The sequence below is a fragment of the Polyodon spathula genome, chromosome 13 (assembly GCF_017654505.1).
Source record: "Polyodon spathula isolate WHYD16114869_AA chromosome 13, ASM1765450v1, whole genome shotgun sequence".
Taxonomy (NCBI): Eukaryota; Metazoa; Chordata; class Actinopteri; order Acipenseriformes; family Polyodontidae; genus Polyodon; species Polyodon spathula.
In genome coordinates, this window is record NC_054546.1 from 31,232,203 (window position 1) to 31,258,449 (window position 26,247).

Sequence of the window (26,247 nt, forward strand, 5' to 3'; positions counted from 1 at the left end):
AAAGAACACACCTTTCTGGACATTCTAGTTATAAGGAAACAAACAAATAACTGCACATCTGTGTGTGTGATATACATTTTGTAAAAATGGAACTGCTTGTACATTTCAAATGTGAACTGTTGTTCCTGTTATTCATTACTGGTATTACTATTGTTTTTTAGTTATGGTGCTGCTATCCCACTTAAAAAAAATACCAGATAACAAAAACAGACAACCACTATGATAAAGATTCTGTAACTGATGGTGTTTGATGACATTTTAAAAAGTGTTACTTAAAAAAAGCCCCTTTTTCTGTTAATCAGTGACTCTTATTACAATTATTAAGATATTATATTTCTGATTATGAGTTCACTTCCGGTCATAGACATCACCTAGTGCATCAGTGTATTGCCAGCAAAACAAAATGAAATGTCATCAGGAGTATCAGATCATGAGATAATGCAGGCTTCATCTAATCCAGCCTATGTTACATTAATGTTACTTTAAACCATTGTGTGTGTGTGTGCATGTGTGTGTGTGTGTGTATATATATATAAAATAGACACCAGTGTCTATTTTACTGCTTTAAACTTAATTCTGCCACACTAGTTGGCCAATAAATCCACCCTGGCTGCAGGAAAACAAAGATTATGTTAGGGTCTTGATTTCCATATCCATAGTAGTAGTCGTAGTGGCAGTAGCAGTAGTTTCTTGTTGCAAACTCCAACAATCAGATTAGATATGGGTAGCAGATTATTTGAACTCACCTCGCTTTCTTCTCACTGTTGCACCTACATTTGCTGCCACAGTCCAGCTTTGATCTAACCCTGAATAACAAATATAATACTAGTAACAGTAATGTAGTAAGGATTAAATCAGTGTTTTATAGCTTCATCTTTAGTTCAGAGAAAGGTCACTACTGTAAAAGGAAATGTATCTATTTTTCAAACATTATATCATAAAATGCCTTGATGTGAAACATATATATATATAACTACAAAATTACAAATGACTCAACAGAGTATGGAAAGATGCATGCTGGGAATAACAAGGAGAGACAGGAAAAGGAAAGAATGGATAAGAATGCAAACAAAAGTATGCAATGTTATTATAAGAGTGAAAAAACTGAAATGGCAGTGGACATAGACATGCAGCAAGAAGAACAGACCATCGCTGGACCAAAGAGATACTAGACTGGATCCCAAGAGCTATAAAGCGACCAAGAAGAAGACCCTCCAGCAAGACGGCAAGATGAAATTAGGAAACACGCTGGAGCAACATGGATGAGGAACGCAGCAGACAGGGTTTAGTGGAGTAATCTTGGGGAGGCCTTCATCCAGTAGATTGAAAGAGGTTGAAGATGATGATGATGATGATATATATATATATATATATATATATATATATATATATATATATATATATATATATATATATATATATATATATAATACATACTATTATATATATTTTATATATATATATATATATATATATATATATATATATATATATATATATATATATATATATTAATTATCTTTCAATAATTGGTGGAACTTTTTACTAGCATGAAGGAAAGAAAATGGGACACAGCCACCCAGTGGTGTTTATCTGGTACTGCAACAGAGCCCGCAGGTTAGACCTGTATTACCTAAAGGCAGTGCTTTCTTTAGACACCATGAAACCATTAACAATGCTACAATGACATAATATCCTTGGGGTTCAAACCGCTAGTCTTTAACTTTAAATCACAATTTGCAATATAAAACTAAAACGGCAGCCACACATACAGCATACTGCAGCACCACATAAATTCAAGGCTATTAACAACAAGTTTGTAAAATGTATTAACAAGTATAAACATATTATAAACTTCAGAACTTTCTTCTGCTTCACTGTCAGGTAGTTTGATAATAAGCTTTTTATTCCATTGATAAAAGCACATTTGTCATTCTGAAAGGACGGGGAAGGAAAAGCACCAAACCAAACCAATGAAGAGTTACACATAGGCAGATCACAGTGATGTATATTACAGGGCAAACTTTCACTTTTTCCTCCTGATGTCTCCAACAACTGTAATTAAATAGGCAAACAGTAAACGGGTTGCTTATCAGCGCAATAAAATCCTCATTATGCATCTACTGCTCATGCTCTCAATATTGTACATTTTGCTAAATCTGTATTTTAATGTCATTTTATTTTGATTTGTGTATGTCCTCAACCTTGTGAGAAATAAACAAGTATGCCAGTTGCCAAAAACCATTGTGAAGCATTGTGTTTGAGAGTGGGAATGAGACACTGATGAAAAACTCTGGGTATGGATCCTGTTGGATGGCTGTAGTGCTGTGTAATAATTACAAGGTTGTGCTCTCGCCTTTCAAGCAATAGCTAGCATACCATCTCCAGATTTGTAACATTGTTTGGCCCTCTTTTATAACTTGTAATGATCTGGCATCTCTCTTTGGCAATCTATTTGACACCTGCTGTGAAAGAAGATGAGGTGCCTCGCTTCCATTTGATCTATGGCAGAGCAGGCCTTTGGGATTCTGGAAACACATTGTTAGATGTCTTGATCAAGTCAGTGGAATTCTTCAGCGTGATCAGTCAATGGCATGTGACTTGCTGCAGTATACTGTGTTTGGGCACTAACACCCAACACAGGGGTTGCTATCACTTAACAAACTACAAGATCAGTTACGTAGCAAGATAGCCCAGCTGGAGCTTATTAAAGCAGTTTTGAACTGCTAATCAGCATGTATAAAGACATATGAAGACTTTTTCGACTGCCTCATTTATACTGCTTGCAACTAAAGCCAAGCCCCTGAATGAGACAAGCTGTGAGTTTTATTCCAGTTTGGTATACTGGCAGATAACATTGCCGTTTATTATGTACGCCATGGCAAAGGGCAGCACAGCAAAATTCTGAAACGTGTACAATTTCCAATGATTTAATGTGCACTGTATTAATACAAGTTCTACATCTTTACCATTAGGAATAATAACAAGAAAACAAAACATAAAACAGTTCAGCCTGTTTAACTAGTCGAAATCCCTTTACAGCAGCCTGGAGCCCTGCTTCTGGTTTAAAGTGTTCACTGGTTTGTTTACGGTGTTCATAACTTTGATGTTGCACTGAAAATTATCTATAAAATCGTCACCTCGACCAACACATTTTTTATTTTATTTTACTGCTTTGGTGTGTACCAATACTGAAATTTAATATCATACACATATAAGATAATTGATTAATTGACTGTTCACAAGATTCATTAATACAAACATATCGTAAAGTGTAGAATGTAAAGTGTAAGTTGCTTAGGCCCTACAAAATCCATCCAGCAGCAGCCTTTTGCAGGCTGTATTTGTAATTTGTTCTTTAGGATAAGTACTAATGTTAAGTATCTATTCTGTGCTGTCATGCCAGTCTGTTTTAATGGCTGTTCTCCTAGTTTAATACATAATGAAAACATGCAGAAGAAGAGGCAAAAGCTTTGGCAGTGTCTGCTCTACCTGATGACAAAGCAGGCTCATTTTCAGTCAGTAGAGATTCCAGCATACACTCTGTGTAAGCATTTCCAGAAACCTACAGTTACACCACACAGTAAAACCCCACTCTGCGTTAGATATTCTGGCACAGGGGACAATGGTGAGCGTTTTAATACTTATTTTCAACATTTACGTGCCAGAAAGTGTTTCCTGGGAGGATTACGTTATTTATTTATGCTCTGTGACAGAGAGAGAATGAATCATGATTATAAATCTTCTTCCCGACCTTTGAGGTTGCTGTGCAAAGGGAACAGCGCCCCAGACTGGATGGTCAGACAATTTATTCCAGGGAAAGGTGTAAGTCGGCCATCTAGATGGGGAGCGGTGCCATGGTACACCAAGTCACCGCCCCAGAAGGGAAGCAATGTGGCAACCGCGGATTGGAGGAGAAATGGTTGCACTCGCTAACCAAGGGGGCGTGACTGATAGTATAAAAGGGGACATGGCTAAGCGATCTGTTCAGTGTGTACCTAAAAGGACCGAGTATAAAGTTGCCATCAGCGTTCAGTGTTTGTTTTGTTGAATTCTAATTGTACTTGTTTGTTATTATTAGATGGCTAACACGTACTGGGAGCTGTTGCTTGTAAGGCCAGCACCAACCCGGACAACACTTCACCATTGTACACGGATAAATAGTATTTTATAACTTGCACGTAAACCACTCACACTGGACTTGTGATCATGTATGTCTTTATAAAAATAAAAATCTGTTTGGATCGTGAACATTTTGTCTGTCTTTTGTTTCATAATCACCTACACCTACGCATTGCATGCCACTTGCTCCAGTGAGTCTTTATTATTATTTTGGTGTATATTTATACCCACAGCTGCAAATGGGCTTAATGGTCTTTCACTCAAGGTGTGAGGCTGGGAGCAAACCGACGACACTGCACACCTCAAGTGGTCGTCTTAATGCTTGTCTGCATTCGTGGTTATAGAGCTTTTAAACTCATCTCATCAACAGGGGATAGCATTCACATTTTCAGTACATCACACAACACTGCCCATTACATCTGTCAAATATCAACTGTCTTTTAAAAAAATAATTAGTAGGGTTCTGTACAAAATGATTGCTGTATGGCTGAATAAATATTGGTTTATTTATATCAGATTTTCGCGTAGAATACAGTACTGTACCATATAGTAGACCAAGGTTCTTCCCTTCCCTATGGTGGATTAAATTGACTCAAGCATGGAATGGATCACTTAAACTGTCAGCTGCAATGCAAGGTTTAAAACAATGCCTTTTCCAAATATTTTCAAAGCCATTCCTCCAGCCTTTAATAGTGTTTTTTAAGTAGAACTAAGCAATATAATTAAGGTCTCTTAAGGACAATGTTTTTTTTTACTGTTTTTTAAGAAAATGACAAATTGAAACATGTCTATCAGACAACTACAGTAGATCTGTGTTCTTAAAAGAAACATAGCTGTTTGCTTTGTTACATTAACACTTCATTTTTCCTTTGAATAATAAATAAATACTAAAAGCATTAAAACCACTGGTACTAAAAACAGCACTGCACTTTTGCAATAGCATTTCATTTTGATTGTTTTCAGATTATCATGATATTTATGCCAAAAGCTATTGTGAATCTATGAAGGATAGAATGTGCAAGTTATTCCCCTTTGTGTGCTTTGCAGTGACACAACACAAATCATTTCAACCCCATGTTGCTTGTGTGACTCCAAGGTCCTCTGTCGCTTCATTTTAAAACTGTTTGGAATCGGGCGACTTTGGCATGAATCAAGTCAAGTACAAGGTTGTCCTGGAAGAAAACTTGCTAAGTTAAAACATTAGTATTGTGTTGTTTAAAAATGAATCTGAACTTATTTTCTTTGCATTATTCGAAGTCTGACAACACTGCATCTTTTTTGTTATTTTGACCAGTTGTCATTTTCTGCAAATAAATGCTCTAAATGACAATATTTTTATTTGGAATTTGGGAGAAATGTTGTCAGTATTTTATAGAATAAAATAAAAATGTTCATTTTACCCAAAAATAGTAAAACCAGAGAAACTGATAATTTTGCAGTGATCTCTTAATTTTTTCCAGAGCTGTTTCACGTACTTCAGTGGTTTATTATTTCCTACCACAAGCTATACCTGTTGACAGCATACAGATCCCAAGACTAAAGTTTTACAAAAATTAAGAAATAAATTGGAAAATGAAAGTGATAGAACTATGTTTTCCGTAAGATTCTTCCCTCGCCCCTGACACTTAATTATTTTCTGCCGGCTTTATCTCCCTTTTGCAATGCTTGGCAGGATGATAAAAAAAAATAAATAAAAAAAAATAACATAAGCATTTAAAGCTTCAATAAACAAAAGACGGCTCAGAAAATAATTCTATCAATTAATCCTGTAGTCTTATTTAGAACCTACATTGACACAGAATCCAACACGTGGCTGCTATCTCTCACTGACAATGTTCTGTGCAATCTTCTATAGTTCACAATCAAGGGGAACTTACAAGGTTTAAAGAGACAGCACTGGAATCTTCATTTGCTGAGGGTTCTGTTTGGGGTCAAGTCCTGCAATTACTGTGTTATTAATTTTAGCTAATTCTTCAATGCCCATTTAATTGCTAACTTAAATGGGTGTGTATATATTATATATATATATATATATATATATATATATATATATATATATATATATATATATATATATATAAATCCACCTATACTGTAGTTCTCATATGATATCTCAAACTCGTTTTTTCATTCTAAAACTGGTATTACACCAGGTAAAAGAAGGTTCCGAGTCATCTTGCCTTGCCTTCCAGGAAATCTGTTACACTTCCACTTCTTATGTCATTTCAGGGACAAGCATCTTACTGTAGCTGCAAAGCAAGTCAGTCCTTAGGGGAAGCAACTGATTGGTTAGTTATGATAGGAAAGTTGTGGGGACAATTTTACTCTTCAGATGAAATAAGATTCAATATGGTTTTAGCACATTTGTAAATATTCAAATGCACCTGCCGTTATTTTTTTTTTAATAGAAAATAATTCACGTTGTGGATCTGCATTTTCTTCATGCCATGAAAATTGTTTTAAAGATTGCTTTAATCAGCCTATACCCTACCAAGATAAGCCATAGTTGGAATTTTTAGAGCAATTTACAGCACATCCTGGGATTACCCCTAGCAATCCCAGAGGGTTCACTTTGTGCTGTAAAATTCTCTAATAAATAGCAAATGTAACATATTCAGCCCCATGTAGTGTATTTAATTGATCTAGACCGTGGCAGATCTAAGTACTTTTTAGTCTTTATAGTTTATTTTCCATTGAACACATTTTCAGATTTATAACTGGTGTTAAAGATGAGTGCTAGCCAATACTTTAAAATCAATTAATTTTTATAGATGTATTTTATTAGCACTAACAACATTGTATTTATTATTTGGTAAGATCAAAACATAATGCTGTTCTCACACTTTCTGTAATTAGACCTATTTCATATTTTCCTTTTACTCTTAAATGACATTTAAGTATTTAAATATTTCATGTGCCTTCAACTGGGATACCTCACTTCTCTGAAGGGTCATTTTCAATGCAATTTTAATAGGGAAAGTGGAAAGTCCATGCCATGCCTCTGTACAGTGCTGGATATCTTGCTTAACACTGCCTTATTGATGTATCAATCAGTAAATAAGTTGAATGCATGGATTGGAATAGAAAATGTGACAGTTGTATTACCTGCTGCTGAAATAAATAAAGCTAGTTCGATCCTCTGTGTTTTTCAAAAATCATGTGGTGGGGTATAGGAGTTACTTTTTCCATATACAGATTTTCATTCACATTTATATAACTTTTTTTCCATATACAGATATTCATTTAACAATATTCAAAGGTGAAACAACAATATTTGTTCCCAGCACTACTTAAGAACATAAGAACATAAGAAAGTTTACAAACGAGAGGAGGCCATTCGGCCCATCTTGCTCGTTTGGTTGTTAGTAGCTTATTGATCCCAAAATCTCATCAAGCAGCTTAACTTAAAAGGGCCAGACAACTGATTAACAAAACACTTAAACAAATAAAGTTGTAGCTTTTTTTTAATAACCAACTTTTAAAGAGGCACTTTGTAGCACACTTACAACATAAAAACTTACTTGCAAGTATCCTGTTTTTTTTTTTTTTTTTGCACAATATTAAAATAAAATTTCTGACATATGCATTGCACCCAAAGTAAAATTACCTACATTATCATACAATATAAGATACATATGATACAATAAAGCACCTTTTAAATGATAATAACCCACCTTTTAAATCTAAAAATAATAATACAAAGTTGCAGGACAGACACAAAAGTACTATGATCATTTGTATCAGAACATCAGTGCACTGATTCGCCTCCATGATTAGGGAGTTATTTTTCATAAACATCAGTAATGTGAAATGTCCTGGTTTGCACCTGAGTTTATATTCTAAGAAGGTTTTTTGTTCCCTACCTACAAATTAACACTTTGTCATTAAGCAATAAACAATTTTTTTTTTTTTTTTTTTTTTTTTTTTTTTTTTTAAAGCTACAGAATACCAGCGTAATTGTAAGGTAACTCCTAATGATTAACTGTTTCCTTTGATCAAGGAAGTCTGTATTCACATTAGAAAAATAGCACCAGTTATTGTATATACTAAGCTAATGCATGTTACCTTATTACAGTAACATAACAGACTAAACATTTAAGAGCTATCTGAACACTATGAGACGGTGTGGTGAAGTGAGGGTTTCTGTTGATGTAGATCCACAGCTACAAATACAAAAATAACCGTGTAAACCCTACACTATGAAACAGACATGCATTCCGAATGCAGCTCCTCTTCAAGTATTTTCTTTTGTTCAGATATTAAATGGACACAGTTTTAAGGGGAGCTGACACAGTTAAGTAGCATGTAACCTCAGTACTTCAAAAATAAAAATACATTTCTCTTGACGTCCTAGTCTGGGCAAAAGCGATTACATTTTCAGTTTATAAAACTCACTCTCGACATCAAAGTCCTCACATTTGCATGATAAAACAGGTGATTTAAAGAAGAAGATTAGTAGACATAAAGCTAAACTATTTCACAGAGGCAGTCATGCAATCTCATTTAAGCAAGACGGAAATAATTTGGCAGTCAAAAGCTTTAATGTTTTTGTGAATCTGTTGAAGACAGTTTTCAGCATCCCCACAAGTCAGATTTATTAAATTACTCTGAGGTGTCTTTCCTTAAAGGGATCTTAAAGCTGGTTAATTTCTGCCCAAACAATTGGCTGAGCAGATGATTCTGGGATTCGGCTGTCCTGTAGCTGTGAGGCTCAGGAGACTTCACCCCAGGGACAGTCCTGTGCTTATTTAAGGAACTATACACAAATGGACTTGGTCCTTTTGACAGAGAGGAATGCAAAGGTTTTCCGAAGATGCCTTTCTTGCTTTTGAAATCCCAGTTTGATTGGCGCATATCAACTTTCTTTGGGGGATAGCTGTCAAAAGAGTTCTTCTTTGGCTGTATGTTATTAATCCCACCGATTTTTGGTTTCACATGTAATTTGTTGCTTGTCATATCATCTCTGGCTGATGAAAGCACAGGGGGATCATTAACAATGTCTGTTTTCCTAGAGCTCCCAGTGCTTTCATTTTTTAAAGGGCTTTGCACTCTAAGTTTTTTCTTTTTCACGTCAGAATCCATGTGTTCTCTGGTGGTAGTGGACAGTTTTGAACCCAGAGATGTCTTGTATTCTTTTCTTTTTTTCTGATGAAGTTTTGGAGAAGACTGTAGAGATTCCTTTTCTTCTCCTTTCCCCACAATAGCAGCTATGTGCTTTATGCCATTCAATCCGGTCTCATCAGATCCACTAAATTCTGTGGAATGCTTCTGAATGACTTCTGCAGGTTTGGTACAGTCAAAGCTTTGTTTGGTGTTGTCACTCAATTTTAAAGATGCCTTCTCCTTGGCTTGGCAGAAATTTTGATTATCACTGGTCTTTGAATCTTTTTTTTCACTTTCACTTTTTTGCTGTGCCCCTATCAACAGTGTCTGTAGTTCCCCAATTTGTTTGGCATTGGCTTCGGAAGCTTTCAATATATCTTCTGCAATACACTGGGAAGTACCATCTTGCTTGATAACATTCAGTGCCTTTGAACTTTCATCCAAAACCAGTGACTCACTTTGAAGCTCTATGGTTTCTGATACAGATTTGATGGATTCAGACCATTCTGTTTCTTCCTTTGATGATTCATTATAGTGGGAATCATTAGCAGAAGGCTGTGTCTTTTCAACAGTCTCTTTAGGATTTCTCAACTCACTGCTGCCACACCCCACTTGACATCTTTTGCTGCTGACAATATCATCAACATTTGACTGTGACTGTGTGTGCTGTTCATAATGAACATCATCAACATATTTTTGGGAGGTGCTCAGGCAAGGTGCAGACTGGATGTCTACTTCTTCAGTACAAAGTTCAGGTGAAGGAGGGTCACCAGTCTGAGCATTGGAAACAGAAGGGAGAAGACAAGGTGCTTCAGGGACAGTATTAAACTGGGATTTTTCCATCTCGGCCAAATATTCTGAAAGGTCATCTACGTTGTCTTCTGTTTTTATAGTCATGTCCTGAAGATCAGGGGGGTTATCAATGGCCACTGAGAAGAAATCTGAAGTCACGGGCAGTGGCTCTTTTGAAATATGGGGTTTGATGCTGTGGTTAAAATGAAGCGATGCAACACTTGCAATGCCACCGTCCGAACTGGTCTCAATCAAACTATCAGGTGAAATCTTTCTTTTTTTACGTGGGGGAATACAACCTATAGTATCAGCAATAGTGGCCTGCAACTCAAAACCCACACCTTTGAAGGGTTTGCATGGCCTCATGACTCCTCGAAATTTAAACGTCTTGCTCCCTTCTGCAAGATGCTTCTCCATATGTCGGTCGTATTGTTCTTTTTTTGAAAATGTGTAATTGCAAGTGCTACAAATAAATGATTTTTTAATAACATGCATGACATCGGCACACAGCTCACATGCATACAGTGTTGTGTGTTTTATCTCGGGTTCTTCTGTATCTTGGTGCTCTTCTTTTACATGGGTTTTGAGTTCCTGCAGGTCCTGATAAAAGATCGGGCACTTGTGACACAAGTACATTTTTTTTAAACTGTGAACAACTAAGTGACGCTGAAGTTTAAATGGTTTGGGGAATTGCTTTCCACAGTGGTGGCAGTCTCTGGAAGGATCTTTGCAATTTGGGTGCATAGTGACGTTTTTCTGAACGTGTTCGGATTTCTGCATGGCCACCGTTGATGTGTTTGTGCTGAGCTTTCCAACAAAGCTAGGGTTCAATTTGCTCTTAACACATGCATCATTTTCCTCTTTGATCTTCAGATCTAGCTCAACGTTTTCTTTTACAGCCGTTGTGTCTTTATTTGAAGGTGACTTTGTGCTAGCCTCATTGTTCTTTGACTTGCTTGGTCTTCGCTGCATGATGGAACTCAAGAAGTGTTTAACTGCTGTTTGCTCCATGAAACAACCAGGCATGCCCAGCACAGACTGTTGAGCTTGTCCTTTTCTTGCAAATTGAATGGCATGCTCTCTCAAATGTTCATTGTACATCCAGACGTTAGAGATCTCCTTCAGACACATCCCACAAGTCCATATACCAGCCTTGTTTTTGGCATGCTTCTCTTTCAAGTGATCTCGCAGTTGCTCTCTGGAGCTGAACTTGCGCTGGACACACATGTAGCAAGTTGGTGGAGGGGAAGGGTTGTGGGAGGGTTTATGAAAATTAAGTTCCCAAAGTGTCTGAAACCACTTGAAGCACACCTTACATTTGTATTGCCTGTCTTTTGATTTCTTGCTGATATCACACCGATTCTTTAGTTTCATTTCCTCCAATCTTCGACTGGCCTTCATATTTAGGCTGACCGTGTCATTGTTGCTGATACTGGCATATGCAGGTGTGTCTCTAGTGGAGTCAAAGAAATGGATGGCGGGAAGTTGAAATTTTGTGTTTAAATTCTGGATATCTATAGTATGAAGCTGAGAAGGATTATCAGGATTCCTGACCACACTGACAAGAGAATCCAAAGGGTCTGAGGAGTCTTGATTGCAGGGTATGGCTAGATCATCACTTTTGAAATCCTTAGAGGATTCTAGTGAGGGGAGAGTGTCTGCTGAAATATCTGTCACTGGATCTTTGGCGCCAGCCCACATCACTGCGGGTAATGCAGGCTTATTCTCTGCTTGATTATTCGGGCAAAGAAATTCCATGATGCTGTGACTGTCATTCAGGCATTCACTTTCACGGTCTGTCTCCCCTTCTGATGTGAGAGTTGCATTCTCAAAGTTGGAAACAACTTTGTCAATTCTTAAAGTGCTTTTATGACACATTTCCAGCATCAAGGTGTCATTGGTCGATATTGTCTCATATTTGCAATGGTCATTTCTTTTGCTAACAAAATTGTTGTTCACAAAGTTGTCAGCATCCTGTTTGTTATCAGGGGGTGTAAGTCTGACCGAAATGTGTTCGTTAATGAATAGCTCTGGGGTTGGTTTCTGCTTTTTATTTCGTTTACTGTAGACTCTCGTGCATTTCTTCCGGATCATCTGGTCATCCCGAGGAAACAGCTGTGAAAATGTGTTTTCGTCATCAAATAGTGATTGCAAGTCTGACTGGGGCTTGCTGACACTTGAGGAGAGTGCTTTGTAAGGATCTGGCGGTTTGCCCACCCATTCTGTGGATTCAGGAATGCAGGAACTCTTTGTATAGTTCTCCTCCACTGAGTCTCCTAGTATTTCAGTGTGCAATACTTCAGGGATAATTGCTTTCTTTTCACACATCCCTTTCATGTTTCTTTCATCTTCCCCTTCGTACACAAAACTCATTCTGTTTTCTTCAGTTCCCTTCTCTGCCACATCTTCCAGTTCCACACCTTTTATATGTGGTTTACTGACTTGGTCTTCTTTTTCAGTAAGACAGCCCATTTGAACTGGTAAGTCCAGATCTATTTTCCCAGGACTCAATGTCATCAATTCCTCATCATGTTTCAACTGGTATGAGAAGACATTGTTGTCTTTCACTTCCAGTTGCCCTGCATTTATACTTGTTGGCTTCTCTTCTGGTTCTTGCAAGGGTGGGTCAGTTTTGTTCTTGTCTCTTAAAATGCCAGGGAAATTGGGAGTTATAGCTTGCAAAATATCTGATTTGAGGATAGTTAAAATATCCTCTGAAAAATGGTCAGCCATTTTGCCTTTTAGTTCAAAATTCATTATGTCATTATTATTATCCACTTTCCTGCTTTTCAGTGTTTTTCCATCTCTTTTACTCTTGACATGTGGATTTAACAATTTTTGTTTCCCTTTTGGACCCAACATTTTCCCCTTGTTTGTTTCATTTATTTCTACTGTAGTTCCACCATCATCTTCATCCACAGCTGTACTCATTTCTTTTTCGCTGATTCCAAAAGGAGGTGAATTTGCTTCAGAAGATACTCTGTTGCAGCTTTCCATATCTGCACGTGGGGAAGAAACTTGTTGGTCTGACTGCAGAAAAATATAATTTTGCCCCTTTTCTAACTCATGCAATTGAACGTTATTCTCCATAATGCATTTATCATCCGCAGTGATTGTTGGGGATACATCAGTTTCTACCTTCAAAACTGCTTGCTGATCTGCTTGTAGCTGACGGCTAGGTATGTTTTCCAAAGCCTTCTCTTGCTTGATAGCCTCACCTTTGTTAACATTGTGTTTCATTGCCTTGTGTCTTTTCAACCCAGGGTTGGATCGGAAAGATGCTGAACAAATGTCACATAATTTTGATCCATTCTTTTTTGGAACATTGCTCTCATTTTTAGATTCGGTTTTACCAACAATGTCCTTTTCCTCAATTTTAATTGGTTTTGTTATTTCCTCTATTTGTGGCAGTTGGTCTGATTGTCTACTTGACTCTGTGCCTGAAGAACAATCAATACATTTTTCCACGGGCTGAAGAGTTTCTGAATTATCTAAAGCTTCCTGGTTCAAAGAAACTTTTTCTTTCTCAGTTTGTGGTGATTTAAGGCTCAGACCCAAAACCACTGAATCTGATTTCTTTAAATGATCACTGCGTAAGTCAATATATTCTATAGCTGCTAAAGGGGGGTGCCATACATTTGTAATCCCATGTGACATTGACTGAAAGTCCAGTATTGCATTTGTGATGGAAGTAATATTGTTTTCTTTATCGTGAGAGCACAGCACTTCAGTGCATGCACATTTAATGCTTTGCACAGGCACTGCTGAAAAGCAAAGATTGGCTTGAATATCCACATGACTGTCACATGAGTCAGAAGAGGACCTATCATGTATATGGCTGTCTGGTTTTAAAGACTCCTTGCATGTTAAAGGCAGGGGTAAGCTTACCTCAGAGTGATCATAGTTATTCTCAATGCTTTCACCATAGAAAACCTGATTGTCTTTGCAGTCATTTGACGGTCCTGCCATACCGCTGTAGACTTCAAGACTGGTGTAGTTCAATGGACTTTGTTTTATCTCATAAGGTAAATCCCGGTTTGGTCCAGATGGCTGGTCTAAAAATGCATGTGTTTCTTTAAAAGTATCTTCACCATTATTAAGTAAATCAGATGGCTCAAGAATGTTAACCAATGGACTTTTACAGAGAATGCTTTCTTCACAATCAATGGTTAGGCTTTCCTTTTTAGGTTCATCAATGCTGATGTGTGAGAGGTCAACACATGAGTAAGACAAGCCAGAAGAAATGGATTCATCAGAGTGAGGCAACACTACACTATTTGTGCTTAATATGTCATCTTGTCTTGGAGAGTGGGCATTATCCATGGAAATAGGTGAAAGTCTGTCAAAGTTGTGCCACATCTTGTGCGAGTTACATTGATCATATAAGTCATTGTGGTTCATAGATGTAGAAGGATTATTGTGGGCCTCAACAGCATTTCTTTCTGCCTGTTCCTTACTTTCTTCTTCTGCACATTGGTGCGGCGTGGAGTATGTAGTAGATTTTAACTGCTCTAGTTGATCATTTCTCTCTTGGCAGTCTGTAAGATCGGTATTTTGTTTTGATACGGGATCATCAGTAAGTGTATCACAACTTTCCAATGTATCATGTTCTCTAAATGTCAAGGCTTGCTTTTCTCCATCTCCATGTTCTGGTTTTACTAAGATCTGACTACCCAGCTCTAGCAAAGCTTTTGTAGTTGTGCTGCATGGAGATAACATGTCACTGTGCTCTGCAGCAGCCCCAGGTGTGCTAATGTTATTTTTACATTGCTCATCTGTTGAGTGCTGTGGTTGTGTAGCATTTTGAAACTCATGGCCTGATGATTCAGACATCTCTGGTTTTAGCATTTGATCACTGTGATGGGGTTCCTCCTTTTCCGTCAATGCTGTCACATTTTCTTCTTTAAAGACCCCCTTATCGCTCTGTTCCTTTTCATTTAAATAATTGGTATCTTTGAGTTTGTCTTTGGGAACGTTTGATGTTTCTGTGCTGGGCGAATATTTAAGGTTATCCTCTTTCTGCTCTGATTGGTCACGCGCAATTGAAAATGGAGTGGTAGATAGCAACACAGGGTAAGAAGGCATTATCATTTCTTCTTCATTGTGCTTTATATTACGGGCAACAAAAAGCTGTAGTTGTTGTAAGGGGTTCACTGTGGAGTCTATGCAATTATCTTTCTCGTGTGTGCAAGAAATCTCTGTTGCCAGATGATCATTTCCCTTTGTCTTTTCCTTAACGATTTCAGTCTTAGAGGTTTCTGAGTCAGTTTGCTGAGCTGTCAAGGGTGGTTTGCTTTGATCAAGTTCTGCTTTGTGGTCACTAACTGGCTCAAATTGAAATTCTTTTGTATCATATTCTGGATTCATAATTGAAGACTGGTGTGTGGTTGTTTTAGGAGAAAGTGCTACATCTCCATTATTAGAACAGTCTGGGTCCCCAAATGGAAATAACAATGTTTTGTGCATTACACACTCGGATTCAAGGTCTCCAGCTTTGCTTTGAACTGATTTAGTCTGTGACGACACCTCTGTTTCATCCTGTGTCGGTACAGTGGAATTGCTTTCTCCCTTATACTTTTTGTTTAGAAACTGGGACTCTTCCTGATCATCTGATAAAGCACCTTTACTAAAGATGGAATCTGAAATGACTTCCAGACTTTTCATGAGATTTTCAGCATACTTTTGATTTTCAAGGATTTCTTCGGATTTGTCTGGCAAAGGGCTTGCAATTGCAGTGGTATTCCCTTTCTCCTTTTCCTCTGGTGTCACACTTTTTTTCACTGTAATGTCAGTATTTTCAGCTTCATCTTTTTTGGAGTAGAAGTGATCAACGGAACTTGGCTCTTCGTGTTCTGGCGTATGGAGGCATGGTTGAGCATCCAAAGACCCAAATTGAAAAGTACACAACCATGGATGGTCGTGATCGTCATAGTGCTCCTGTAGCCTACGATCAGCTGTGGTCCCTCTAATAATGCCTGTCAACAACATGTCTTTCTCACTTTCAGGCTCTTGATGCAAATGTAGAGTTGGAAACTTACTGTTGGAGGTTAGCTGTTCTGAAATTCCACTTTTTAGCTTGCTTGTCTGAAGCTGGTTTTCTAATTCGGTAACAATTCTTTTAATCTCTAGCTCATCATCAGATGTGTTACTTACAAATGGAGCATTATAGTCCACCATTTTATCTGGCAACCCTAAGGGCATCTGCCTAGGCAAAATAGATTTTTCAGCCTTATTTAGCACCTTGTCAACAGAGAGATGTGGAAAATGAGAAATATCTTCAGACAACATGGGGCTCACTTCATCCATTATATTCCAATCTTTATGCTCTAAAAATGGTGGGTATGTCCTCTCAAATACTGCTCTTTTGTCAGTATGATTTGAATTGAAAGTATCATAACTATCTTTACTGACGTCTGTATACAAACTGTTGTCAAACTCAGGCACAGAAAGTTCTCCAAACATCGAAGAAGTATCAAATGTAAGTGGAGATTTCACCAAGCTTTGCTCGTTGTCCACCGGGTAAGACACGGTGCACTGCTTTGAATGATCTTTCTGAATTGAGTCATTATGAAGGTCGGATGGACACACATAAATATCATCAGCATCAGAACTGGCTACAGGCAAAGGCTTTGAATAAACATCACAGTCATATTGGTTTGATGATTCTTTTGCTCCTAAGTCCATGATTTCCAAAAAAGGAGAAACATCACTTCTTTCCACTGCACTTGAATCATGAAAATCTCTGCTATTGCTTTCAAATTCAGATTTTCCTACAGCTAATACACCTTCCATTGTGTTTTTCTTGCAATCTGCAATGTCAGTGTTAACATCAGGGATTGTTTCACTGGTTTGAGATGATTTAATAGCAGACTCGTCGTTACAGTAGTCTGCAACAGGTCCTTTGTAGGATGCAACAACCTTCCTGACAGTTGAATTAAAGTTTACAGAATTCAATGCATTGTCAGTCTTTTCTGAGACATCTGTTGTCATAGCGCAACTTTCAGAAGACAATATTGGGTCTGGCATTAAGATTCCTTTGCTGTCGAAGCTCTCCTGGGCTTTGTTGATGCTATATGTTTTGATAGCTGACAATTCTGATAAGCTTTCCTCCATCCTGTAACTAGAATGCAGAAACATAGATCGTTGGTGATGATGTGACTTTCTACCAGCAAACAGAAACTTAGCGGAGCCATATCTCTTTGTGTTTTTGGAAAAATCTGTTGTGCAGTACTCTTTGGAAACATTAGATACTCTTTTAAACACTTCTTGTTCAAAAGATTCAGGATGTGTAACCTCACTGGTGCTGGATATCTTTTCTGGGCTCCCTTTTTCATTGTCAGAATCTGTCCTGTCGGTACTCTTTGGACTATTTATACTTTCGCTTGAGAAACTCGCAGGTGTGCTAAGATCACTGCTTGTTGAGGATCTGCTACTCCGTCTCCTGACTCTCCTGCCAAAGTTCTCTTTCATCTGTGGTGGACTTAGTGCTTCAGCGCTTTTGCTCTCTAAACCCCTGTCCTTGGCATCATGTTTCCATGTAATTTCTTTCTCCTTAGCCCTCCCCCCTCGGCCTTTATACTCTTTTGTGTAGCTGTATTTCGGTCTGCCACTTAGGCCTGAACCCAGACGGCTGCGGGCGCTGATTTTTAGAGGTTCAGTTTCTTCATCTGAATCCGAGATGTAGTCATATTCCCCCAGCTTGCTGTTCTGTGGTGCTGGGGCAAGCCGTTCCATTACTAAAGAAAATGGCAAGTTCTTGCTCCCTTTTACATGCAGCTTGTGAAGTTTGTTCTTTTGCTGTACAATTTTGTGAATTAGTTCCTTGCTCCATGTCCCGCTGCTGGCCTTTCTTTTTTTATTTTCTTTTACTCCAAATCTATGTGTTACTGAGCTCGTACTTACAGCAGACACTTCAGAAAGACTTCCTCTGGCTATATTTGGGCTATCTTGGTAACTTTTCAGTCCATTTCTTTCTGAATAGTTTTTGGAACACAGCGCCCTGGTCTCTTTTACACTTTCCTGCACATTTGCACTATTGGGTCTCCTTCCAAGCTTTATCCTTTCCATTTTTTCAGACGATTTGTCAAAGAAATGACCTCCTGTTTTTTTATGTGATAGATTGTCTTTTTCCTCTTTCTTAAATTCCTTGTGCTTCTTTTCAGAGTCCTCAACCAGGTTCTTGCTGTCAATATTCATGTTATCCCTTTCAAAGCCAAAAAAGGTTTTTGATTGTGATGTCTGCCTCTCTTCCAGAGCCAAATGTTTTTTTTTACTTTCAAACAGCATAGAATCTTTAATTTTAGTCTGTCCGCTTCCCATGGTCTTTGTTGTGGATAGATCATCATCTGCAAAGGCATCTATGAAGCTACTGTCAATCTCTACATTGTCTGATTGATAACCAAGACCATTTAGAGCTTCGGTTATCAGACTGTCCAGTTTTGCATCATCTATATCTAAATCAGAAGTAGTAAGAGAAATGGGGGCCGTCATCCCATTGAACAAGTTTAGCTTTAAAGGGTCATCCCTTGGATCTCCTTTTGCATCACTGTCTAACAGTAATTCACCATTTTTGCTTAATCCTAGCAGAGACAAATGTAGATCAGATGAGCACCTTGATAAAGGGAAAGCTGGTGTTGTCTGAGTAGTCTTTGCTGTGTCCATCTGAAATTGTCTGCTCTCCTCCATTCTTGCCGTTTCCTTAAACTCGCCTTGAGATATTGCATGCAGTCCGCAATATTGTCTGTGCTCAAGAAACGAGGAAAGGTTGCCATAGTTTTGGTCACACTGCTTGCAGGTAAGAAGAACGTCAAGCTGGTCCAGGTTGGCACTGGTTAATGAATTGGCCAGCAACTGAGCAGAGTAGGGAGGAGGGGGTAGGTGTTCAACCCCAAAGCCATTCAGACAAACCTTCCCATTGTCCACATTCTGTTTGGAGAATTTACTATCGTTTAGGTAGTTCAAGAGGTCATCTTTTGTTCTTTCTGTGGGATGAGGAAAGGCTCTGGAGCCATCAGGATGAAGGTGGTGGAGACTGGGGTTTATCTGGTCTGGGGCTGGGAATGACTTCCCCTCCTTTAGGTGGCAGTGTTGGTGGTAAAAAGGAGGAGGTGGACCTGCCATGGGCAGCTGACTGTCCTCGGAGCTGGCATTTATAGGACTGCTCGAGACCGGAGAAAGAGAAGAGCAGGTACTACTGGATGATGGGTTTTGAACTGGTGAATGAAGAGGGGATTCATATGGAGAAGGCGTTATTAAGCTTCCTGGTGGCAATGGGAGGTGATTGTTCATTCTAGAAGGGGCACTTGTCATTGACTGGTTTAATCCATAGAACATACTTTTATTTCTGGAGTTGCACATTTGGGGGTTAGTGTCAACTCCATTTTCCAATAAAAACGTGGTGGCTGGACTGCAGTTTTGCTTGGTACCTTCATTCCTCGGGTTGATGAAATCTTCACTTTGCTTTTTGCCATGGAAGCTGCTCAGATTGCTTGGAGAAGTGTTCTTGTGTGATTTGTTCTCCTCCTGCCATTCAGAAGCAGCAAGTGGGAAAGGAAGTTTCTGGTTGCTCAGCTGTCTGGACAGTTCGATTCTGTTTTGGTTTGGCATGGCAGATGTGAGATGTATCTGCTGCCAAGGCAATCTTCCATTTTTCGCCATACGTTGTTGCTGTTCTACAGCTGGTTGGCATTGAAACTGAAACTGGCTGTCAGTTGGAGTACAATAAGGTGCAGCGTTCTTGTCGATTGAAGGAAATGTTTTGTTTGCCCCATCCCAGGGCTGTGATAGCCTTGGGTGGTTCTTCCTTGTATTAGGGATGTTTTTATCAAACGGCACCAGTCCTGGAGTGCTGGTCACTGGAGAGCTTCCATAAGTTTTGCCCTGAAAGTGCATTTGGGGTAACGAGCCTTGTGCAAGATTTCTTGTAAGGGGATTTCCTTGAGTCATTATTCTTTGACTAGAAACATTATCTTTGGGCGTTGAGCTTCTCTTGTTTACTGATGCAGTGGAAGCACCACTGTTGTGCAAATTCATTTCTTGAATAGCTTGATTTTCTGGGAAAGTGTTGTGACTTTGTTCTACAGGGCATGATGTAGAAACAGCGCTGTCCATTTCTGCAGAGTGATCAGTTTTTCCTTTATAACAAATGGACTGCGTTCCGTGTGAAGGTTGAATAAACGGGGCTTGCTGTGAAGGCTGGGTATATGTCCTCCTATCTGGCTGCAAGTTATCATACTGTCCATTAATTATGCTTTCCTCTTGCCCATCTCCAGATGAACTGAATGCAAAATCACTATGCGTTACCTGGTTATTTGCCAGTGAAACGTCAACATAGTCTTGAGAATGATCACTGGGGAAAGGATCTGAAGTTGCATCTTGCAAGGGTGAGAATCCGTACTGAAATGGCAAAGGTCCAAAGGTGGCTTTATTGGCATCTGGGAAATGAGCTGGTTTCTGCGAGGAAGACAGTCCATAGTTAGCACCACCAAATGTTTTTTCTGTAGAATGCCAAGAACTTGACCCGTTGTTCTGGAACTCGGGGTAGTGTAATTGTCCTCTTGTTGGGGTATTTTCCCGAGAGAGATTGTTAGCTTGCTGTTGCGAGGGATGCTGTTGGTGGGCAGCATCTGGAGCCTGTGAGGTATAGTTTGTGGAGGTAAGATTTGAGGAAGCCTCCTGAAAGCATCTGTTATAATTGAGATCTTCCTGTTGGAGCTCTGCTTCTCGCTCTGGTATGCTGGGGACATGAAAACGGTAACTACCAGTTATGGGACCTCGAATATTTTCTAGCTTTTTGGGTGGCGTCACCTTTTGCTGTGGATATGCAATTCCAATAGTGGGGTTAGACCGGGAGCTAGTCATACTGAGTTTATATAGTTGCTGGGGGTTGCGGTCTCCTTTCCCAGACCTTTTGTTTTTGTCTCTTCCTTTGCTCTTTCCAGTGGGGGACTGTGGGCTGCTTTTGCCACTTGGCCATGATCTATCACTGGAAAACTTTGGCCTATTCTGGAGGGACTTAAAATCAATCTTTCCTGTTTGACGAGGCCTAATTACAGCCTCTCTCTGAAGGCAACCCTCCTTCTCCTTCACGCAGAATTTCGCCCCATTAATAGCCCCGCCCTCTGGGCTGGCATTGGAGTTCTGGGATGGGCTGCTTTTATAGTCCCCCAAGTCTTTGTCACTAAATTGTTCAAATAAGGCCTCCTTGTCCTGTTGTTTGGAATCTGTGTCAGAATCTTGGATTGCATAAACATGTTCTCCCGTCATGATATCCAACAAGAGGACCAGGGGTCAGCCGTACCCTTAGCAGTGCTGCATTAACAGCTCCTGTGTCCCCTCAGAGACATAGTACTTTGCTCCTTAAAAACAATACAGGTGTTTCAGGACACATCAAGGCTCAGTTTTTTGTAATCCAACCATTGGTGTGAAGATGTCACTTGAAGACGACGGCTTTTCTTCTGGCATAGTTTCCAATGAAACCTACAAAAAAAAGAAACATTATCAGTTAGCATGCATACATTGTAATAATTAATCAAGTTACTTATCTTACTATACAGTACCTAAAACATGCACCTCCCTGAAAACATCTGTCCTCTGATGTTCTAGAAACCAACATTTACACAAGAACTGCAGTAGTAGGAGGTTATGATCCTCAAAGAGTTGAAGCTCAGGAAGGAAAATCAAAAACAAAACAGGGGCCCTTTTGTGTTTTGTGCTTGTGATAGAGAGAGAAAGAATCGATGTTGCAAATCTCCCTCCCAATGAGAAAGGACGCCATGTAAGGACAGTGGTACGCTGCCTCCTAGATGGACCGCCTTGATGGTAGGTAGGTGGAAATCAGAAGGTAACCATATTAGGAGGGGCGCGTAGTTGCAAATATCTGGAACGACTCCATTGCAAGCAGCTGTGGGACAGCCCTCTATTGGAGAAACCATGGCGATGGGTTGTTTGCAGGGAGGAGTGTATGGGTACAAAGGGGAAGCAGCTACGTCGGTACGCTGCCTTGCGCTGAGAATGTAAAACTACCGGCCGGAGGATTGCGTTTTGTTGTGATACGTGTTTGTTTTGTTATGTGTTTGTTTGTTGTCTGCAGAGGAGGAATACGGAGCCAGTGGCTGGAGCCATGGAGCCAGCCCGCATCACTAGAGCACTACCCTCACCACACGACACCAGCACCACCCAGTGGATTAAGAGCACACTTTCGTGCACGGGATTATTGTGGAGTGTTGTGTTTATTATTACAGCTGTGTCCCCCCCCCCCCCCCCCCCCCGATACCATTGCTGGTAGAGGGGTGGTTCTTTTTGTTCTTTTATTAAAAACACAGACATTTTTGGGGAAAAGAACTGTTTGGATATTGTTTTATTCACCACACCACTCGCACAGTTCACAGTGCTATATAGGAAACAACTACAGCTGTCATAGGTGGTTCATCAATGGCTCATAATGTCATGACATATTTTTAAAGAGAGGTCACTGGTTACAGATTTTTCAGTTAAATTAGAAAACGCCAATCAGCTGTCAACTATGGCATGCTAATACACAGTATTATCAAATTTAAAATACTGTAAAGTACTGGCTTTTTCTTTTTGACTTGCTGCATTTTCAAGTGTAATTCACATTTGGACTGTAAGTACTAAACAAAGTCACAATTGGTCCAAGTTAATTTTATTATCCACCAAAACCAGCCAATCAATACTTTGCATCAACAAAAGCAACCAATCCTGTACCTGCAACTGACGAGTCAGCCAATCACTGCCTGTCATCTCGACTGGTACATAGACACAGCATCTTTCAACAACAACAAAGCGAGACACGGACAGTTCAGTAATATTGCTCCATTCAGATATCTGGCACTGTTCATATAAACTATAAACAGCCCCTACAAGTGAAAAGGTTGTTTGTTTAATAAAGTTTTTTTTTTTTTCTCTCCAATTATGTGTGTAATCCTTTCTGAACATTTATGGGAGTATTTTCCTAAAACCTTTCTTAGTGGAAGGGTGCTCGACAGATCATTAGAAGTTCAAGGTAAATGAAGATTTTAAAGAGTTTTTTTTAAAGAAAATAATGAGAAAAAATTATTTTCTTATAGCGATAGTGCCCTCTCGGGACACATAACTCCAGTCGCAGTCAACTAACGCACGGTAGAAATTTCATTGATGGGCACTATCGCTTAAATATAATGCAGGATAATTTAAACATACAAATCTAGTGTTTCTGTAAACCTAATATCAGAGGCCAATATGAATAACAGTATAAACTGACCCAAAAACTGGATATATCAAGCATCTATACACAGCTCTGTTTGGCTTTTAAATATTTATTCAATGGCAGGTGTAACAGGGCAGAGGTTGGGCGCGAACTGGAGGCCCCATACTCCGCAAGTGAGCATTGTAATCACAATGCAAAAGAGCCGGCCTCATGTACATTTGTTGTTTTAAAGCTTTTAACCCCATCTCATCTCACTGACAGGGGACAGGACAGAATCCATAACGGCAGGGTTTACCTCAACACTGCTCGTTACACAGGCCAACAACTAATGTGTGTGGATTGCGGTTTTAATCATTGTTTTGTTTTAACCATTGCTGATCTGATTTATGGATTTTAATTGATAGACATGTGAATCTGCAGAGATCTACAAGACTGCATAACCATTTTTACATGTCATTGATTTCACATGTATTTGCTTTTAAAGCATGGACCCACCAGCAGGGGGCGACATATACAGGCAGCACTGCTTCCCCAGCAAATCTATAACTGCTTAACAATTGTAAAAATAAAGGATCACAGCTTTATATAATATGCTGTATTTGAATAACCAGTCCTTTTATCCAGCATTACAGTATCTTGAACCAGTATGACCAGTTCAAACACAACTACCAACTCTGACCAGCATAAACCAATGCTGGTTATAGCTGGCATTTACAACAAAGCCCCTTTTAAACTAAGTTTATAGTACAATGAATGCCCTTTATTTTGAGTTACTCACAGACAGTTACCAGTAAACCAGCTTTCAAAACTGACTTACAGTACATGTCTTTTTTCCTTTTGATGTTGGGTGTATTTGTGTGAATCTATAGGGTTTAATATAGTTTTTAAATAAGTACCCAAAGTAATTCTTCTTGCCACTAGGTGTCACTGTACAATAAATTACTGTGTTCCCTTAAGTCTACCTACCATGCCACTCTGAGGAAAAACATCTGAATTTTATAGAATGTGTTTAGAAATAAACTACCAGCCATTAGGTCAAACAAACAGAAGTAGAACTGGAATTAAAATATGTTAAAAGCCATACATTATCAACATAGGGGCATAAGATTTGGTAATGTGCTTTACCACGCTCAGTCGGTGCATTTTACAAACAGAAATGTAAGAGGTAACTGAAACGAGAAACAGACTGACACGTATTTATGACATGTTATTACACTACTGCCAAACTCTCTTCAAAGACATTTTGGCAAATTAAAAAACAAAGTCTTCCAAAAGCAAACATGTGCTATTATTCAAACTGGAACTGCTTTTTTATTTGATAATTAAACCAACGTGCCAAACTCTGAAAGGACACACAGAGAAATAAAGACAGTTTCCAGCTGTACAATACAGGCAATGCATCAACTCTATTTAAACAGATCTACGAAGGCCTTGCATGTGACAAGACAAACAGGAGATCTCCAATATTTTACTGCAATCATTCAATACATACAAATAATTCTCAGCAACCTTGCAAAATCACATTCATTATGCATTAGCATGGTACACTCTTTATAAGAAGTGAAGACAAAAACAGTAGCGCAGTAAAAGAAAAGCACAGAGAAGTGTGGTCAAGCACAGTGCAAATCGTGATAACGTGTGCATTAGAGATACAGAAAAAGCATGATACTTTACTGTGCAAACTGTAGCATACAGTTCCCAAGACAATATCTTTTATGAATGTTACCTTGAACAAACCCGTTAGCTTAGAAGGTCTCTACAGCAGGAAAATCAAAGCTCCTGATTGGCTAAGACGATCTATGAGGCTTACAATTATGCTTACAGGATAGCACCTGAATCTCTATGTGTCATACTTTACAAACTAAGAAATATTTTCCTTCCTTTAAGGAGACAGCTCTAGCAGCAGTAAGGGGTGTACAAACATCAGAATGTCATTCCTGAGCTGTGGAGCCTGACTCTATTAACACATTGGTCCAGAGCCTGCATGAATTAAACCTTCATGAAAATGAACCACTTATACTGACTGACCTTGTTTGCCACTATTTAAACATGCAGGGGCCTGTGCCAAAAGGAGAAATTAGGTGCCAAATTCCACACTGTTATACCCGCCTTAGGTTAATTCACAGACAGATAAACAGGCGCACATAAAGAAATCATTTGTAAGATTATTAGTTTGCTTAAAGTACAAGTACAAAGTACTTACTTGTCTGTATCGTTTAAGTATAAGAAACATAAATTTAAATTTTAACTCTTTGAACACTGCATATCTTTAGAAAGGTCAAGGAAAGACAACTCAAAACTTAGGAAAAATCAAGGTTGATTTTATGGAGGGCCAGTGGTTACTAAGACCCCACCATATACTAACATTCAATTTGACTAATCACGCATGCTTTGGAACAGTCATCCGGTTTAATAAGAAATGTCACTTGAACTCTGATAGCAGGGCACTAAATGCACAGTTGATAAACTATAGTTTGAGCTATACGGATGGAGTTCATTTCATGTGAGTGTTACTCAAAGTATAATAACATTAATTGAATTACTGCAACAACTTATTGCAATAAAATATTACTGAATGTAATGTTCCTGTACATTACAATATCCTCAAGTCTATATGGTATTAATACTGTATGACACCTCATTACATTAAACAGTGATTGTAAAAACCTGTCCTAAGAAAGCAGCTGAAGCATTTACAGAATCAAAACACACTTTAGGAAAAAAAGAAAATCCCTCAAGCAGTATTTTGCTTTTTTTTTTTTTGGCCAAGCACCACATGACACCTGTGCCTTGAAACAGTGATTTAGGGCAAAATACAATAAAATGATCTAAACCACAGCGTTACACTAAACCCCACAGAAATAGATTAACACCTGTTCTTCTAGCATTTCACTTTTCTTTCTACTTGGATACTGATTATTTTGGAACAAATTACTTTTGTTTTTCTCTATTCTAGAAGCCCAGATTTTTCCATTATCATTGAGGTATATGTATGTTGGCCCTAGAATGACTTTCGTTGTCTG

General features: G+C 38.7%; 1 protein-coding gene across 1 annotated transcript; it reads right to left on the reverse strand.

The window, feature by feature from the left end:
• Positions 1-7,042: 7,042 nt before the first annotated feature.
• LOC121325829 (zinc finger protein 469-like) lies at positions 7,043-21,481 on the reverse strand. Its single transcript, XM_041268915.1, has one exon. The coding sequence runs from the start codon at positions 21,280-21,282 to the stop codon at positions 8,725-8,727; it is 12,558 nt and encodes a 4,185-aa protein (XP_041124849.1). The 5' UTR covers positions 21,283-21,481; the 3' UTR covers positions 7,043-8,724.
• Between the last annotated feature and the right edge of the window lie 4,766 nt (positions 21,482-26,247).